Source organism: Guillardia theta (assembly GCF_000315625.1).
Source record: "Guillardia theta CCMP2712 unplaced genomic scaffold GUITHscaffold_12, whole genome shotgun sequence".
Taxonomy (NCBI): domain Eukaryota; class Cryptophyceae; order Pyrenomonadales; family Geminigeraceae; genus Guillardia; species Guillardia theta.
The window spans coordinates 247,915-265,592 of NW_005434662.1; the positions used below are offsets into that span (position 1 = coordinate 247,915).

Genomic DNA, 17,678 nt, shown 5'->3' on the forward strand with positions numbered 1-17,678 from the left:
CAACCAGGGGGAGCAAATGCGGGATTGACCTTTTGATTGGCAGGAGCTGACGGTGCTTTTGAATGTTTGAAGGGGACACGATGGTTCGATACACATTCACATCTACGTTTCTATACCCGGTTATCATTCCGCCACCCTGACAGGTTGCCATCACTTCAAGGAGCTGTTTTGAAGATTGGGCACGCGAGAAAAAATATAGCGCTAGTCCATTGCACATCGCCTGCAAGTTGTATGCTAGTTGGAAGGCTTTAGCCAGCAGCAGCTCGACGAACTTCCTGTGGACTTTGATCCGCAAGTTACAATGCCCAAGAATGAGGACAAGCGAATGACGTCGAACAAGAGCCCAGAGATGAGCGATCGCTTTGATTCAGACGATTCAGATGACGGCGATCTTATTATCAAGGTGAGGGAGAAGCTGAAAGATCACCGCAAGAAGACTGCAGACGATGCGTTCTTTGTCAGTCTGCTCAGCAAGTACAGCGTTGCAGCATCTCCGTCTAACGAGAGCAATCGCGACCTGCCGTACGTTGTGATGTTGGAATTCGACTTCTGACACGTAGGGTTCAGATTTTGGGGGCCAGGGATCCACTTTTCGTTCAACCAGATTAGTCGAGAACTTAGAGTATCCGCTGTCCTTGACCCTCCCCATGGACCAGGTAGCCCTCGTTGACCTCCAGTCCCACCTCTCAGACCTTCTCAGGTCCCCGCAGCGGCATAGTGAGAGGAGATGTGGTCGTGAGGACCTCGAAGACGAATGTGGATTACTCTCAAGAGCCGAGGACGATTTTTCAAGAAATGCTGGGAGAGTATGGGACCAAGGTGTGACTTTTGACCTCCTTGGTCTGGAGCTTCTGCTGACTGCTCTGCAAGATCCTGGTCACATTCGTCAGGACCAGCAACGTTTCGTACAAGTTTGACGTGCTCCTGACAAGGTCGTACTTCAACGACCAGATAGTCTCCAGCTCCATGTCAAACCACGGAGTGCTCACTATTACGTTTGTCACCGGGAGGAATTTTCAGTGGGATGGGCCGTCAGCATGCCGCGTCTGCGCGCTCGATGGGGAGTGTCAGGACCCCCAGACGACGGAGTTTGCCAGCCATGACGAGGAAGAAAACGCTCGGTGGAACAGCAACGTCTACGTTCCCATCACAGACTTCAAGAGTCAGACCATCACCATCACCGTGTTCTCAAAGAGCATCGTCAACAGCACGGCAACCTCAGACCAAGCTTCCCTCAAGCTTCGGGTCCCGACTCTCGTCTCAGGGTGGAACGAGACGACGGATCACTGGTTCAACCTCTATCGGCTGGGTCAGGGTACCGTAGTACCCAGCTTCTCAGGCTTTGCCGATGAAGAGGGAGAGGAAAGTGTGCCGCAGGTAAGGCTGAAACTGAACTGGACTTCTGTAGCAAATGTGGAAGACCTGAACCTGGCGATTCACAACGCCAAGATCAAGGATAGGACGCGGCTGGAACGAGTGAGAACCTTGAGGGCTGCAGCTGCAGACTCGAGACGGCTGATGGACAGCACCTTCCTGGGCTCGGTCGATGGACTTGGGGAGGAGATGGAGGTCAATTTCACGAGCATGCGACCAATCTTCGTCTACTGCAGGCGAGCCAACGTGAAGCAGCTCGCGCAGCTCCTGCATCATGCCCCTTCTAGGATCCTCCACATGCGGGATGAGGCGGGGCATACCCCCCTGCACATCGTCTGCATGAACGAGGATCGTGAAGCCCGCGCCATGGCCAACCTTATTCTCGAGAAGGACAAGAGCGTCGTGCTGGTGACGCAACTCCCTTTGTACTTCCGTTCCTCTGACTCCTTCGCGTCCTGCAGCTCAAGGACAACCTGGGCCAGACCCCTCTGCATCTTGGTGCGTTCTTCACCTCTCCTCCAGCTCCCTCCATTTTGTGACAGACTTGGCAGCTTGTCAAAATGTGGGGCCGGCGACGGAAAGAAGCTCCCAGCTCTCCGACACAGAAGCAGGAAATGTCCTCCACCTTGTCCGGCTCATCCTCAGTATCAACCCAGAGGCTGTAGCAGTGGAGGACTGCGATGGTCTTCTCCCCCTTGACTTTGCGGTTCACAACCCGCACAAGGATGCGTACAAGGCTGTGGTGGAGTTGCTGTCCGCAAAGAAGGACCTGAGCTTTGCTGAGGTCAGTCCTCCAGTTTTTGTCGTCCCCCTACTCCCTTCCCTCCCTTCCCTCCCTTCCATCCCTTCCCTCCCTCACATCCTGCTCCCTTCCCCCCCCCCCCTCCTTTCTCCCCTGCATTTCCTCTTCCCTCCCCCCCTCCCGTTCTTCTTGTCTTGTCGCCTCGCTCTTGACAGCCTCTACCTTCAGATCCTAACGATTGACCTTCACGCTGTCTGGAGCAAGATGAGCTCCTGGAACATCTCCACTCTCTTCGGGGGTTTCCAATCCTCCCACCAGCACGCCCTCCTCTGCCACCAACTCCCCGACGGCGTCGAGAGCATTGAGAAAGACTCTCGCTATGGCAGGCTCGCGAAGTTCGACAGCTCCAACGTCTCGCTCTTCAACACTTCCACCCTCACCCTAGCCATCTGCTTCAACGCCTTTGCTAGTCTCACGGTAGACAGGAAGTGCCGCTCGGTCCAGGGGCAGGTCAAGGACCTCCAGGAGGCGACGGAGACGACGGCCAAGGTCATTCGCATCGACCATGACTTCAACATCAGCGACCAGAATCAAGCGGTAGCTCACGCCTTCAGCTCCGGCCTCCTCTCCGAGAACATCTCGACCTCCGTCCTCCTCTCGCTCTCCATGGCCTACCCCATGCTCCTCCCCAGGATTGACCAGCTCGGAGACGCGCAGACTCCCTCCTTCCACACGTGCGTGACGGACCAACTGGACAAGGACGTGAAGCGGATGACGTACAAGGTCGCCGACGCCCTCGCATCCTTCCAGCGCCTGCCCATCCACATCGCCTGCAGGAACCCCTCGAGCCACGTACACCGCGTCCTTCCCGTCCTGCTGGAGCACCAGCAGGACGGAGCCTCTGTGCCCAACTGGGACAGGCAGTTGGCACTGCACGACGCGTGCCAGAACGAGGTGGAGTCGGTGGTGGGGGTGGTGAAGTTTCTCATAGCAAGAAACCCGGAGGCATGCAGGTGGAAGGACGTCAGAGACTGCCTCCCCTCCACTTCGCCGCCGCAAACTCCAACCCCAAGGCCAAGGAGATAGTGGCGATGCTGCTGGAGCAGTACCCCGAGGGCATCTACGTCACGGACGGGATGAAGATGCGTCCTATCGACTACGCGCTGCGGAGCAAGAGCAAGAGCGCTGGCAAGGTCGTGAGCCTGCTGCTGGAGGCCGACACGGAGTCGATGTGGAGGCTCAACAAGCACGGGCAGAGCATCCTGCACCAGGCGATCATCAGCATCTTTCTGTCCTCGACCAACACGCGCATGCGGCTCTCGAGCGAGAACAGGTCGAAGATGCTCGAGATCTTCTTTGAGTACGACGAGGACTCGTCCGGTCGCCTCGAGCTCCCCGAGATCATCCAGGCGATCCACCAGCTGGGCCATGACGCGTCCGACGAGCAGATCACGAGGATGGTGCAGGAGGTCGACACAGACGGTGAGGGAGGAGCGGAGGAGGAGAGAGTGACCCCTCCTGCCCCTTTGCTCCCGCTCGTCAGCCTTGTCAGCCTTCCTTCTCTCGCCATTTCCTCTCCCTCGATCTCTTTGCGCTGCTGCCCTTGACACCTCTCTCCTCTCTCCTCTCTCCTCTCCCCCACACCTTTCTCGCTTCTCCTTCCTGACTTCCCACTCTCCCCTTCTCTGACTTCTTTCTCACTCCCACCTCTCCTCTCCCCCGCCTCTCTGTCCTCCGACCCCACCATCTCCGTCCCTCCTTTCTCTCCTTCCCTCTCCCCGTTTCTCCAATTCTCACCTCTCCTCCCGTCCTCCTCCCCCACGCACGTCCTCTCCATCACATCTGACTGCTTCTTCAGGCAACCTGGAGCTGGACTTCCCAGAGTTCATCAACCTTGTGGGGGGGAGGAGAAGGTGACTGGCTGGTACTGACTTGACCTCTAGATTGAAACTTATTTCATCTCCACTCATTCCGACGACCCTCTCGAGGTATTCATCGTCAGCTGCTAATGCTCCTCCTCCTCCTCCCCCCCCCCCCCCCCCCCCCTGCCCCTCCTACCCCCTCCTACCTCCTCATCCTGATCTTGCCGCCCCTCCCTCCACTTACATCTCTATCCCCTCTCTCCACCTTTCCTCCCTCCCACCTTCTCTCGACCACCTTCTCTCCACGCTCTCTCGATCTTCTCTCCACCTTCTCTCCATCTTCTCTCCGCCTTGTCCACCTGGTAACTCACGATCATGGCAGGATTCGGAGTTTCAGATGGAGAATTTGTTCAAGTTGACCGAGAGCATCGGGAATGTTTCTCATCACATTAGCGTCATAGAGGCAATTCTTCATCACAGGTTTCAAGAAATTTTCGTCTTTTCCTTCCTTTCATTGCCTCCTCTGTTGAAGACAGATTCTCCTACCCTACCCTGCCCTGCCCTCCCTTGCCTTGTACTGTCCTGACCCTCCTTCTCCAACCTTCCCGCTTCCTCCTCTTACTTCCTGTGCTCGTCCTCCAGCGCCAAGATCCCTTTCGAGCAACTCCCGGGCTTGATCAAGCCCTACAAACTTGAGCCCAAGTGCAGCCCCCTCGCTGCCATCCCCGACAATTTTGGGAGGATCCCTCTCTTCTATGCTGCTAGCTCTAGGTTTTCCAGCCTCTGCTGCTGCTGCTGCTGCTGCTGCTGCTGCCCTCCTCCTCCTCCTCCTCCTTCTCCTTCCACGGCTGCTGCTCGCCCCGCTTCTCCACCTTTCTCCTTTGCCTCCCTGCTAGTCTTTCTCGCTCCTCCATCTGCTCTTTACTCCTGCTGCTCCACAGAGCGTCGGAGTCAGAGAAAGTCGTCAAGCTTCTCATCGATCACTTTGCCGCTGGGCTTCTCTGGCAAGACATCGGAGGAGACAGCTCTTTGCACTATGCTGCTGCCGTTCAGAGCGTTCCTTCAGTCCGCACGATCATGCTCGCCAGCAGCACCAGGGGCGTCTCCCCTCAGCTCTGCCGCAATGCACTGGGCAAGACGCCGCTAGAGCTGACCCACAGCCTTACCATCCGCTCCCTTCTCACCAGAGACAGGAGCAGGTTCCTCGGGTCGAAGAGGATGAAGCTGTTCCTGTCTACAACAGTCCTGTTCTTCGTTCTCACCCTCGTCCTCGCCAACAGCTACCTGCAGTACGGCGTCTTCTACCCTGTTTGTGATGCAGAGGAGGCGATCGCTCGGCTGACTTTTCTTTCAGGTGACCTTTGCTGCCGTCCTCTACGGAGTAGGAGCCTTCTTGTCCGTCGTCTACTTCGTCTACCTGCACTCGGCCAACGAGGAGCTGAAGAGGAGCGAGGACATCATCGTGCTCTTCAAGCGCCTGGAGCTGTACAGCCTGATGTTCCCTCTCCTCATGCTCTCCGTGCTCGCCGCCATCCACATCGAGCACAATCGAGGGCAGGTGAGCGAGTACTTCTGGTCACTCTTCCTCCTCCTCCTCTTCGTCGCGAGCTGCTCCGCCGTCTCCTTGGAGATCTCCCTCCTGCACGCTATTCCCATCCCCAACTTCCTCCGCGTCCTCGAGGCTCTCATCGTCTTCATTCTCCGCTTCATGGAGATCTCTTCCCGCGTCACCATTTTCGGCCTCGTCCTCTTCGAGTATACCATCTGCCCCTGCGGCTCCTCGAGCTACAAGTCGCTTCAGGACTGCTACTGCTACACTAACATCCTGACCCCGCTGTTGCTGGTATGTCTCATCTATCCATCCCTGCTCTCTCCTGCCCCTCCTGCCCCTCCTGCCCCTCCTTCCCTTCCTGCCCCTCCTGCCCCTCCTTTCTCCTTCTTCATCATCCTCTTCTCCTTGCGCATCCTTCTCCATCCTGATTTGATGTCTTCTTCTTCCTTCTTTCATCCTCCCCTCTCCCCCTTCCCCCCCTACTAGAGGATATTAGGAATAGATTCAAACAGGATTGAAAGACTAAAGTGGGTGTCAAGAATATCGTTTTTCTCCTTTATTGAATATGAACAGGCTCCTCCCGCACTTCATCTGACTGCTCCCACAAGGTCTTCGAGGCTCTATTGCAGATGTACATCTGGTTCGGAATAGAGAACCCCTCCTCCAAGTACAAGAAGGACACCCTCCCTCCCTCCTCCTCCCGGGAGATCCTCCGAGGTTTCTTAAATCTCCTCATCATCCAGAAGGGCAGGCTCGTCGGCACCAACTTCTCCCGCTACTTCGGCTACAGCAGAATCTCTTCCGCTGCCATCGTCGGCGAGGTCCTGCTCCCAGACGTCAAGCTCATCCTCATCGTGCGCTCAATCCTTCACTTCGGCCTCCTCCTCCTCCTCCGTGTCAGCGACGGGACCAAAGAGCTCATGGTCGCTTCCAAAGTCCCCAACTTACATCTAGAAGCGGAGAGGTCCATCTTCGAGATGTAATGCTGACCCTCTTCAATTCTCCTTTCCTCTCTCCTTGTCTTCCTTCACTACATCCTCTCTTTGATTTCTTTCCTCCGGCCCTCGCCCTCCTCCAACTTCTCCTCTCTCCCCCTGATCTCTTTTTATTCAACTCGCCTTTCCCTTCCTGCTCCTGCTATTTCTTGTCTATTCCTCCTCTGCTCTCCTCTGCTCTCCTCTGCTCTCCTCTGCTCTCCTCTGCTCCTCCTCTCCTCTTCTCCTGCTCATGACACCACCATCAGGTGCATCTACTTCGTCGCCTTCAGCAGCGTTCTCCAGTGGATCGTGCTGTTCGCACGCATTTGGATCTGGAACCGCATCATCTCAAGGACGAGGGTCCACGAGTCGCAGGAGAAGAGCGAAGACAAAGGCACAGCCTACGATAACGCCAGTCTCAAGTCGCTCGTCAACCGAAGGGACCCGCGATCCCTCAAGATCATCCGCAGCTTCCGGAAGGAAACGATCATGAAGAAGCGAGGCTCGATCTCCAGATTCAGCGACTACTCCTCCGTCAATGGCAGCTGGTGTTCTGCCCGCAACGACTCGCTGCGCAAGAGCGAAAGCTCGTCCTTCTCCGACGGCCTCGAGTCTTACAACGTCTTGGTCGCCATGAAGAAGCGCCACGGCATTGAGGAGAAGAACAACCCTGTTCCAGGGAGGGACGCGGGTTCAGCTGATGTAGAGCTGGACAACAAGGGACAGGAGGGGGGGACGAAGGCAGCGCTGAAGCTGAACGGACACAGGGAGGACGGGGAGAAGGAGCCGAGCAAGAGCGACGGCGATGGCAAGATACGGGATGAGACGGAAGAGGAGGAGATGGTGAAGGCGGGGATGGAGGGGATGGGAGAGGCAAGGAAAGTGCTGGGGCTGAACGTGGCAGGTGAAGACTTGGAACAGAACCTGAGCAACAACACCAGCTATCATGACGACGAGATACAGCCGGCGGCAACACCAGCAGCAGCAGCGGCAGAGGAGGAGGATGCAGAAGGGGAGGAGGAGAAACTCATGCCGCCGGGGCTGAACGGACTCGAAGACTCTGATGGAGTGATTGGAATTGGATCCCGCAAGGAAGAGCCGGGCGAGGACAAGCCTGAGGCCCCTGCTGCTGCCCGTCAGCCGAGGGGCAGGCGATCGGCCGTCCCAAAGAAGCGAGGAGAAAAGAGATTGGGAAATAGCGGCACTGCAAATGATGTTTTCCATGGCGAGGCGACTGCCATGAAGCTGAATTCCGTGGAGGAGAGAGTAGGGAGGGGCAACGGAGTGCCTAAGAGGAAACAGGTAAGAAAGGCAGGCTCCTCCTCCGCTTTCTCTCCCCTTGAGCCGAACAGGAGCAAGCAGGAACCTCCTGCTCAAGACGACGAAGAATCGAGCACGTTGCTCAAGACTGTGACGAGGGCAAAGCATTCTCACAGCAGGCGATCTAGAGGAAACAAGGTTGACCCCAAGGTCATTCCCTTCATCTCGCAGACGCCGTCGCTAAGGGTTCAGCGGATCCTTCATCCCGATGTGACTGAGCTGGGAGACAGCCCGGCCTCCGGCCCATCGACATCTCGAGTCGTCGAAAGAAGATCCAGCCTGTTAGGTGAAGCTGCAGGGACGATGAACGGGACGGCGGATCTAGTGTTGGCTGTGGTTGGGAACGGAGGCGCGAAGCTCAAAGCATCTGCCGATGGCAAGGAAATCCTCCCTGACAGAGCAGGGAGTACCGCGCAAGGTCATCGCAGTTTGACTCGAGACATCAGCAGGAGGAGGAAGAAGCTGCTGGAAATGTTCCCTGAGTCTTCCTTTGTGCGCTCCGTGGTCTCCAAAGGCAACAACCTTGACCCAAGCGTACCGAAGACCAAGTACTACATGCTGGCATGATGCAATTAAAGTTTCAATGTGTTTGCACATGTTTGGAATTCTCAGACTTAGGTTGTCGTTATGATATATTGCCCCTCTATTCTCCGATTTCAGTGTGCAGCAAGTTTGTAGCTATGAGGTGAGACTAGAGAATCGTTGAGCGAAGGTGACGTAGATGGCAATCAATTTCTTTACAGTTGATCTGCTCTACAAAGAATCAAAAAGAAAATGTACCCTGTGACATTGGTCGAAGGGTTAACGAGTTTGTATCTTCAACTCATGAGCGTCTTCTACATACCCTTCTTCTCATTCACACCTCCCCTGTCCTTGTCCTTGTCCTTGTCCTCGTCCTCGTCCTCGTCCTCGTCCTCGTCCTCGTCCTCGTCCTCGCCCTCGTCGTCTTTTCCTGTCTGTTTGTTGGGTTCTTCCCCTTCACTCCCTTTCTTCAGATGAAGTTTGACCGATGTAACGGTAAACAACGGCGAATGAATAGGCACACTGACGGGTAGGGTAGTCATAGGATGTATTTGAAGGGTGGGGTATGTTATATTGAGGGGGTGTTTGATAAGTTAAAACATCAATCAATCCACGGGTGGTGCCATTATACTGAGGGGTAGGGTTGTAAAAGACGGTAGGGTAGTAGGGTGGTTCCTACGAACGAAAGGGCAGGCGATGGCGAACGGGGTACGGAGCGGAGCGGAGCGGAGAGGAGAGGCGAGGAGGGACAAGGAAAGGCGAAGGGCATGTAACAGAGGTGACAAGTTAAGAGGCGATGAGGGAAGAGGAGAAGCTAGTGGAGATCAGGAAGGGAAGGGAAGGGAAAAGGAAAGAGATAGGATCTGATAGCGGTAAGGAGAGTTCTCGTCCGCTGACAACCTTTCCAGGCATGATTGAGGGAACCATTGGTCACTGACCAGAACAAAATAACCTAGTTGCTGTTGTGGAGGTCACATCTTGCAGTAGAGCTTGCAAAGATGTAAGCTGTGCATTCTTCCCGAGCTGCCCTTATGTTTTGTTCCAGGGCGTCCATGACACCCAAAGAGATGTTTTTGGGTGCCATGGATCAGGTAGACAAGGTCTTGGAGAACGTCTACTTCAACTGGCTCTTGCTCGGTACTACTCGTCCTCTCATCTTCTGTTCTCAACGTCCCCGAGCTTGTCTCATGCAAGCGCGACGCAACTGTCCCCTCAGACTCGCATCTGTTTTTCTTCCAGGAGCTGACTGTTAGCTCAGGAGCAACATCCTTTCATATGATTTTGCAGAGCATGAGGTTCCTTTCTCAAGATCCTCTTTCTTCTATCTCTGCCCTTCAGGACAAGTTCGACTACTACATGATATGGGTGTACACGGGGATTATGTGCCTTCGCATCTGGGGCAAGGGGTTGATCTTGCATCCCACAAGTTTCCTGAGGACAGGGTGGTGTTACCTGGACCTGTTGGTCGTGGTCTGTGCCTGGCTAGATCGTGTGTACCATTTTGGAAATGTCATGTTCTTCATGGTGAGACGACGCGGCATTGCCGTCTCGAGTCGTTACCGCCTTGACCTATGTCGCAGGTTCTGAGAATCCTGAAGCTTGCAGCGGAGTCAAACCTCGTGCTGTTCTCTCCGCTGAGGGTGATCACTCGGACGCTGCTGATCGGCATCCCGAGGGTGATGGTTGTCTTCGGTATCCTCTTGTTCGCCATGGTTTTCTTTGGCATCCTGGCAGTATCCCTCATCGGCAACACCGGAGACTTTCACAACCGGTGCGGCATCTCTTTCTGCCAGCAAGTGGACGCGACAGGGAAGTGTCTATTGGAGTCATGGCAGGCCATCGTCCCCGCGTACATCTGCCGCCAGGACAAGGATCCCATCGCCAACCCGCAGGGAACCTGTCCTCCGACCCTCGTCGGCAGCCCCATGAAGCTCAACTCGCCTGCTACCAACACTGAGTCTGTTGGATCAGTGCTGGAGGCGACCAAGTCAACTGTGCGATGTCTGGGCCCGGACCTGCAGCTGGGAAAGCTTGACCAGGAAACGTTTGCAAGGTTTGAGGGGTTTCCTCCCTTCACTGAATACGTTCCTGTCAACTACACCCAGTGGCCGGCAGTGACAGATCTGAACTGGGACAGTTTGAAAGCTGCGTCCATCCCGATGTTCGCGACCTTTTACAAGACCGCCTGGGTTCAGTTCTCGGACTACTCCAGTCAAAGCACGAGTGGATTCATCGTGATCGCCTTCATCGGGCTCATCATTCTCATCTCATACTACCTGCTCAACCTTACCATCGCGATCATGAACCTTAACTTCTCCGATGAGATGACCAAGGAGAATGCCTTCCTTGAAGCATCCAAGTCCTCAGAACCGCAAGAGGTCTTCTAGTCTTGTCCTCTTGGCTTCTATTTTGACTTGATGCTCTTCGGCAGGGAGGAGCAGACGACGATGACGGGGAGGAGGAGGAGGAGGATGATGATGATGACGAGCAGGATTTGACTAACTTATCGGGACCTCGGCAGGATCTCCTCGCCGCCTACAGCGGCGACGAGTATCCATGCTGCGGCTATGCCTCGTTTCCCATCTACTACCTTGAGGGACCGATAGGGGCAGGGCTTGATGCTGCCGGGAATTTCATAGCTGGGAAGATCAAAATCCTTGGGAAGATCAAGGGCCCAGTGTACTCGGCCAAGCTCGCTGTCTGGAGCTGCTTCAGGACTTGCTGCGCGAGCTTCAACAAGTTCTCCATCTACCTCGTCATCCCCGAGGCCGAAGGCCTGCAGACTCCCTTCATCAAGATCTGCTACATCCTCATGTTCGCCTACCTCTGCACCCTCGCGGCCCAGAACGACACGATCAACCAGTAGCCCTCCCCTCTTCTCTCCCCCAGCTCGCACTCACCTCAACCGGCAGGTACAAGTGCGGGTGCAAGCAGATTGACGACTTGTCACTTGCCGATCGATGCGCCATCGGCCCTAAGGTGCTGGACTTCCGTTGGGACGCCTGTTGTAACGATGAGATTGTTGGCTGCAGGGCCCGAAGGATCTAGAGTGCAAGGCCGGCTTCACTTGCCATGGCGGATACTGCACGACAGAGTGGTCAGGAGAAGCTTGTGTAAATCCATGGGACAACCCTCGGCTGCAGGCAACTCTACTTCTTCCTCCTCCACTTGCTCCTTCTCGGCTTCACCATTCTATCCCCTCCCTACTTGTCGCTTCTTCCTGTCCTCTCTCTTTCCTGCTTTCTTCATTGTTCTCGTTCATTCCTCCCTCCTCCCTCCTCCCTCCCCGCTTCTGTCTCTCTCCCTGCCTGCCTGCCTTGATGCCTTCCTGCCTTCCTTCCTTCCTGCCTTCCTTCCGTACAGTCTCCTTCCCATCCACCTCGTCTCTTCTTGCTCAATCTCGTGGCCAGACTATCCCGAGCATGACAGCTGCTGCTGCTGACTGGACAAGTCGGAGGACATCGTGGTGCAACTACAGCACCATGTTGCACTACGTGATGCTGGGATGGGCCGGCTTCTTCCTGTTTGAGACCATCGTGACCTATGTCGGGCACCAGGCACGTGAAGCATCAGGTGGTTGGGAGGATGACAGTCGTTGGCAGGGGCCGATGAATTTCCTTACGGTGAAGAGAAAAGTTCCGGAGAAGAAAGGATCGAAGAAGATGGTCGACAAGGTTCGTGGAGGGAGGATTGATGATAACATGGATTGAGATGAGAAATGATGGTGATGGTGATGGTGATGGTGATGGTGATGGTGATGGTGATGGTCGTGTTCTTGTTGGTAATGATGATCATGATGATCAGTGTCGGTGGTGATTGAGATGATGAAATCGATGGAGATGATGATTATTGCAGACATATCCCAACGTGACCAACATCTTGGATGCGGTTTGCAATCTTGTTACCGTCATCGGCATCTTGTTGACAGAACTCAACACAAAAACACAAGTGCGGCTTTTTTCTGCTCTTGCTCCTGCTCTATCCTTCGTGCAACCATTCCTGCTCTTGGAACTATCGTCCTGCTCCAGCCCTTCTGCCCCTGCCCCTGCCCCTGTCCCTGCCCCTGCCCCTGTCCCTGCCCCTGCCCCTGCCCCTGCCCCTGCCCCTCTCTTTCTGCCTGCTCTTTGCCTGCTTCAGAAGTTTGCATTGTCGTCTTCACCCCTTCAAGTCCCTCGCACTTCCTGACGCCTGCTGTCAGATCTTCGACGCCAACATTTCGCTCTTCTGGCGTACGGGGGACCCCGCGGGCTTCAAACTTTTCTCACCCACAGGCCCGCGGGTCCTCAAGTTCGTCAGGCTCGCCATCGTCATCAAGTTCTTCTACCACTTGATCTTCGCCGTCCAGTCCATCCCCATCGTCGCCATCATCCTCCGTGGCTTCCGCGGGAGCATGAAGATCGTGGTCGCCGGCATCCAGCTTTTCATCCTGGTCTGGTTCTTCATGTTGCTGGGGAGGGAGATCTTCCTCTACTACGGGCCGGACGAGGGCTGCAACCAGTGCCTTGCCTGCGAGTACAAGGACGCGACTAGAACTTGCGTCGACCAGTGCTCGGGGGCACCCTACAAGGGATGCTCGACGTACAAGACTGAGGGGGACTGCAACCTGAACATCTGCAAGTGGGCGAACGCGTCGTCCGCCTGCAAGTTCGACAGGTCCAAGGGAGGAGTCTGCAGGTCCAACCAGGCGAGCACTCACTTCTCCAGCACCTTCTCCTTCGACACCAACGTCAACGGCCTCCTCCTCCTGTCAGAGATCGTGATCGGGTCGAATTGGTGAGGGCTCTCTCTAGTTTGCGCCCCCTCTTTCTCTTTCCATCACGCTCTGCTCTCAACGCTCTGCTGTCCCTTCTCCTTGCTCCTCGGCTTCTGATCTTACAACCGTCTCGCCCCCACCTCCTTTTCTGCCATTCCCATCAGTGGGTTTGTCTCCGCTTCTTCTCGTGGTCCTTTTACGATCCCTCTGCTCTTTCCGCTTCCTCTCTCCCAGCTTTTCGTTGTGCTTCCTCTCCCTCTCCTTCTCTCTCTCGTTCCTTCCCACCATTTCCCTCCTGTTCTCTTCCCCTATCATTCGCTTAGTCGCTCTTTTGCTCCCTCCCACCACAATGGCTCTGTTAGCAACCTCACCATCATCCTTATCGCAGGTACGACAACACAGTCGCAGGCGTGCAGAGCCTCGGGTATGGTGGTTTGGTCTTCTTCATCATCTTCTTCTACATCGCCAACTATCAGTTCTTGAGAATCTTTGTGTGCATCATCACCAACAACTACGAGCTGAAGGAGGAGGAGAAGTTCATAGCGCAGCAGATCCTCTTGGACCACAAGTTTCATGACATCTCCAAGAAGAGGGTGAGGAACGCGGAGGAGAAAGAGTTCATGGAGGGGAACTACGAGAGATTCTCCTTCAACCACTTCTACGAGCGGCTGCTTCGCGGTGCCCAGATCTCGTTGCGAGAGATCGAAGCCGCCAAGGAAGGAGAGTCGATGGACTACCTCAGCTCGGAGAGAGAGAAGAAAAGCTTTTTCTCCCTCTTCTTCTCGAGCAAGAAGAAGGAAGATGTCGTGGACGGAGGCGAGCTCTTGGATGGCATCCGGCGAGTCGATGGGATCGAGGAGGACTCGGAGGACGAGGAGGAGGATCCTAACATCGTGTACTACACTCAGAGTATGATAGTAACCCGACTGTCGATCAACAAGTACGGCAAGTTGGATGGGGGAATCGACATCGACGAGGCTCCGAGCTTGCTGGAGATCGCGATTAGCTACGTGCACAAGCTTGCTTTCTCTCCGTACTTTATTATGATTACCTTCATTGTCATCATCGCGAGTGTGGTGACTGCAATGATGTCATGGCAAGGCAACACGGTGAGTTGTGTATGTTGATACTGATGCTGATATTCACTTTGATACTGGTGGTGATGATGGTGATGGTGATGATGATGATGGGGCTAGACAAGATTACACAAGGACATGAGAATGTAGATGTGATGATGGCGTATCACTACGATGTGTTCACATAGTTGTTGATGATCCAGCTGTAAACCTTGGTGATGAAACAACGTCCTGACTGAATGCTTCCCTTGCAACAGGACACGGAGTATCTACTCAGCCTCTTGTTCCTGGCCTTCTTTGTCTTCGAGATGGCAGTGAAGATGATAGCGCTGGGCATGAACGGATACTTCAAGGACGGCTGGTGCAGGCTCGACTTTCTCCTCGTTGTCCTTCAAATCCTGGACGTCGTTGAGAACTCCTTTCACTTTGTCTTCAAGGAAGGAGATCCCAAGAGCGCGATCCTCAAGGGCTTCCGCGCCCTCCGACTTGCCCGCCTCATCGCCGTCATCCGCAAGCTCCCGGCCACCGGCACGCAGATCGACAGCATCGTGGTGGGGGTGGACACGATCATTCAGGCGCTCGGCGCGAGCATGCCGGCAATCCTGACCCTCGTCGTCGCACTCGCTCTCTTCATGCTCATCTTCGCCATCATCGCCATGGATCAGTTCGCCGGCTTGTTCTACGCCTGCGATGAGACGGGAGGGGGCCCGGCGTTCGACATCCCTCAGTTCGGCGCTCTTCGCAACAAGACCCAGTGCGTTGGCATGAGCCTGCGGGCCCCTACGGCCTACGCGGACAACAACGAGTGGCACGACGGCATCACGTCCTCCTTGTTCTCCTTCCCTGCTCCTCGTACCTGGTCGACTAACTCCCTCATCCGCAACCAGTTCACTTTCCAGGACATCGGGGACTCCTACTACACACTCTTCAACCTCCTCCTCCGCTCCAACATCGGCCCGACTGTTCAGATCCTTGCTAGCATGACTAACAGGGATCAGGCGCCTGTGGAGCTTCATAGCGTTCCTAGCGTCCTCTACGTGATCATCTTCCAGATCCTGCTGGGTATCTTCATCGGGCAGGTCGTGATCGGAGTCATCCTGTCCTACCTTCGCATCAAGAGCGGCATCGCCTTCTACACAGCCGACCAGCTGTCATGGCCGGCGACCAAGAAGGCCATCAGGTCGATCCCTTCCGTCTTCGGCGACACCTCGGACGTGAAGGAGCCGGAGGAGGAGAACAAGTTCCTGCTGGTGCTCAAGACGATCCAGTACAAGTGCCTCCTCCTCATCACCCATTGGAAGTTCATCCTCTTCATGGACCTCATCGTCCTCCTCAGCTGCGCGACCATCGCCACGACTCACTTCGGGGCCTCGCGGCAGCACACGGAGATCACATGGTACATCAACCTGGCCTGCCTCATCCTCTTCATCCTCGAGGCCTTTGTCAAGATCATCGCCATAGGGCCCATCGGCTACTTCAGGAACCCTTCCACCTGCTTCGACTTCCTCATCACTCTCGTGGGAGTGCTCGAGCTCATCGTCCTCCCTCGCTACGGGCTCGAGCTCGGCCTCGGCTCCCTCAGGCAGTTCCGTCTGATCCGCATCGGCAACAGGTCCCAGGTCTTCGTCACGATGCTCCAGTCCATCGCCGCGAGCTTCCCGCAGTTCTTCGCCGTCGTCCTCCTCCTCGCCATGCTCATCTTCATCTTCGGCGCCATCGGTACGACGCTCTTCCCCGGCCTTCGCTACGGCATCGCCAACCGGCCATGGTCGGGGACTGACAACCTCGTCTCCACCATGGTCCTCCTCTTCACTTTCTCCTCTGGCGCTGGCGGCCCAGACCCCAAGACTACATGGGGAGACATCGTGGTGGACGCGAGCATAGCAGCTCCCTACTGCACACCCTTCTCCTGGCTGCCTAACGGAGATGTAGACAGTCCCATGGGATGGTACTCAGGAGCAGGAGGGGCGCAGATTGCTATAGCGGACTGCGGGAGCAGAACGATAGCCACCATCTTCTTCTTCATCTTCTGCTTTATCTGCAACTACATCATCCTTCCGTCCTTCGTTGCCTCCGTGATCAACTCCTACTACGAGGCCAACCTCGACAAGTACTCGTTGATCTCCAAGGAAGAACTGCTCAAGTACAGGAAGTGCTGGATCAGCCTGATGGACAAGACGACGGGCTACCTCAAGGTCCCAGACGCGCAGAAAGACAAGTTCATCACCCTGCTGATGAGCCTCGAGAGCGAGGATTGCTCGCTCGGTTTCAGCATGGACGACAAGAAGAAGTTTGATATTGCAATGAGGTACATCAAAGACAAGAAAGTGCTCGAGATCAAGGAGACAGCCGCGATCTTGTTCTCCGTGAGAGAGAAGTGCCGGCCAGTCACGATTGTCGACCATCTGCTCAGACAGAAGGTGAGGGAGGGTGGAGATAGTGGGTGGCGAGAAAACTTCGAGTGGCGCGAGATGGGGGAGGGAAAGAAGGAGGAGGGAGAAGAGAATGGAGGAGGGAGAAGAGAATTGGGAGGAAGGGGTTGGAGGGAAACAGGAGAAAAACGAAGTAGCAGGAGGAGAGGAGAAATTGAAGGGAAGGAGGGGAAGTGCAGAAAGAGTAGGGAAAGGAAAGGAAGGGAAGGTAGAAAAGATGATCTGATGGATTTGTAGGCCCTCGCCCTGCTGATGTCTCGAGGAGGGAACAAACTTCCGAAGCGACAGAAAGCGATCGCCGGCAAGCTGCATGCAAGCCTGGGGCTACCGCCAAGCTACTTCGAAGCAGCGTGAGTGGAGAGGAGTAGGAGGAGCTGAGAGGAGGGGACGGCGGGAGCAAGGGAGCAAGGGAGCGGGGGGTGATGAGTTTGGGTTTGCAGGCTTTCGGGCAAGAAGACGAAAGTCAAGAAGAACAACATCATCTACTCTTATAACATCTTCGTCATGATCGGTCAGTCCCCGCCTACCTCGTCCCTCCTGCCCTCTGACGACCTGCGACCTTGCTAGACCAACTGGCGAATCTCGATGATGAGGCCAAGATGCTGGATCCGAAAGCGGTGACCCCTCCCCTTCCTGTCCCTGCTGCTCCTGTTCCTGCAGCTCCTGTCCCTGCTGCTCCTGTCCCTGCTGCTCCTGTCCCTGCTCCTGCCTCCCTCACGCGATGACCAGGCCAACACCCTCAAGCTGCTGGTGGAACAGAACGATGAAGATCTCTTCACATACTTTGAGGTTTGATGGCGCGACGGCCGCTGCCCCATGGAGCCATGGGATGACGACGGTGCTGCAGGAGTTCGTGGAGGCCTCGGGGGAGGACCTGGAGGAGAAGGACAAGAGATACTACAACCTGCTCGCCTTCGCGCAGAGGTGACGGCCGGAGCTTCGCCGCCACCGCCGCCTTGACGTCCCCCGTGCCATTGCAGGGCGAAGGAGATTGCAAGTCGTTCCATGCAGATGGAGAAGAAGATGGATCTCCAGGCAACTTCCGTCCATTCCTCCCCCCCGCCCCCC

At 55.6% G+C, this 17,678-nt stretch overlaps 2 protein-coding genes across 2 annotated transcripts in view; both read left to right on the forward strand.

The window, feature by feature from the left end:
- Nucleotides 1–301: 301 nt before the first annotated feature.
- On the forward strand, nt 302–8,394 carry GUITHDRAFT_103018 (hypothetical protein; the record flags this gene model as incomplete). Its single annotated transcript, XM_005838022.1, has 16 exons — nt 302–522; nt 568–656; nt 701–819; nt 871–1,782; nt 1,836–1,872; nt 1,926–2,158; nt 2,345–3,082; nt 3,130–3,598; nt 3,975–4,012; nt 4,060–4,104; nt 4,361–4,458; nt 4,621–4,749; nt 4,920–5,286; nt 5,333–5,821; nt 6,139–6,509; nt 6,774–8,394. The coding sequence occupies 16 exons, from the start codon at nt 302–304 to the stop codon at nt 8,392–8,394; spliced, it is 5,976 nt and encodes a 1,991-aa protein (XP_005838079.1).
- Nucleotides 8,395–9,145: 751 nt separating this feature from the next.
- The window catches only part of GUITHDRAFT_103019 (hypothetical protein), a gene marked incomplete at both ends in the record, with an annotated part of 9,533 nt that continues 1,000 nt past the window's right edge, over nt 9,146–17,678 (forward strand). The window contains 19 exons of the mRNA XM_005838023.1: nt 9,146–9,221; nt 9,258–9,278; nt 9,334–9,349; nt 9,395–9,486; nt 9,608–9,873; nt 9,930–10,727; nt 10,781–11,211; nt 11,262–11,328; nt 11,760–12,023; nt 12,205–12,297; nt 12,548–13,122; nt 13,491–14,211; nt 14,436–16,598; nt 16,848–16,960; nt 17,051–17,121; nt 17,178–17,227; nt 17,340–17,399; nt 17,458–17,534; nt 17,591–17,654. Of these exons, the coding sequence (XP_005838080.1) occupies nt 9,146–9,221; nt 9,258–9,278; nt 9,334–9,349; nt 9,395–9,486; nt 9,608–9,873; nt 9,930–10,727; nt 10,781–11,211; nt 11,262–11,328; nt 11,760–12,023; nt 12,205–12,297; nt 12,548–13,122; nt 13,491–14,211; nt 14,436–16,598; nt 16,848–16,960; nt 17,051–17,121; nt 17,178–17,227; nt 17,340–17,399; nt 17,458–17,534; nt 17,591–17,654 (6,018 nt within the window). The remainder of the gene's footprint in view (nt 9,222–9,257; nt 9,279–9,333; nt 9,350–9,394; nt 9,487–9,607; nt 9,874–9,929; nt 10,728–10,780; nt 11,212–11,261; nt 11,329–11,759; nt 12,024–12,204; nt 12,298–12,547; nt 13,123–13,490; nt 14,212–14,435; nt 16,599–16,847; nt 16,961–17,050; nt 17,122–17,177; nt 17,228–17,339; nt 17,400–17,457; nt 17,535–17,590; nt 17,655–17,678) is intronic.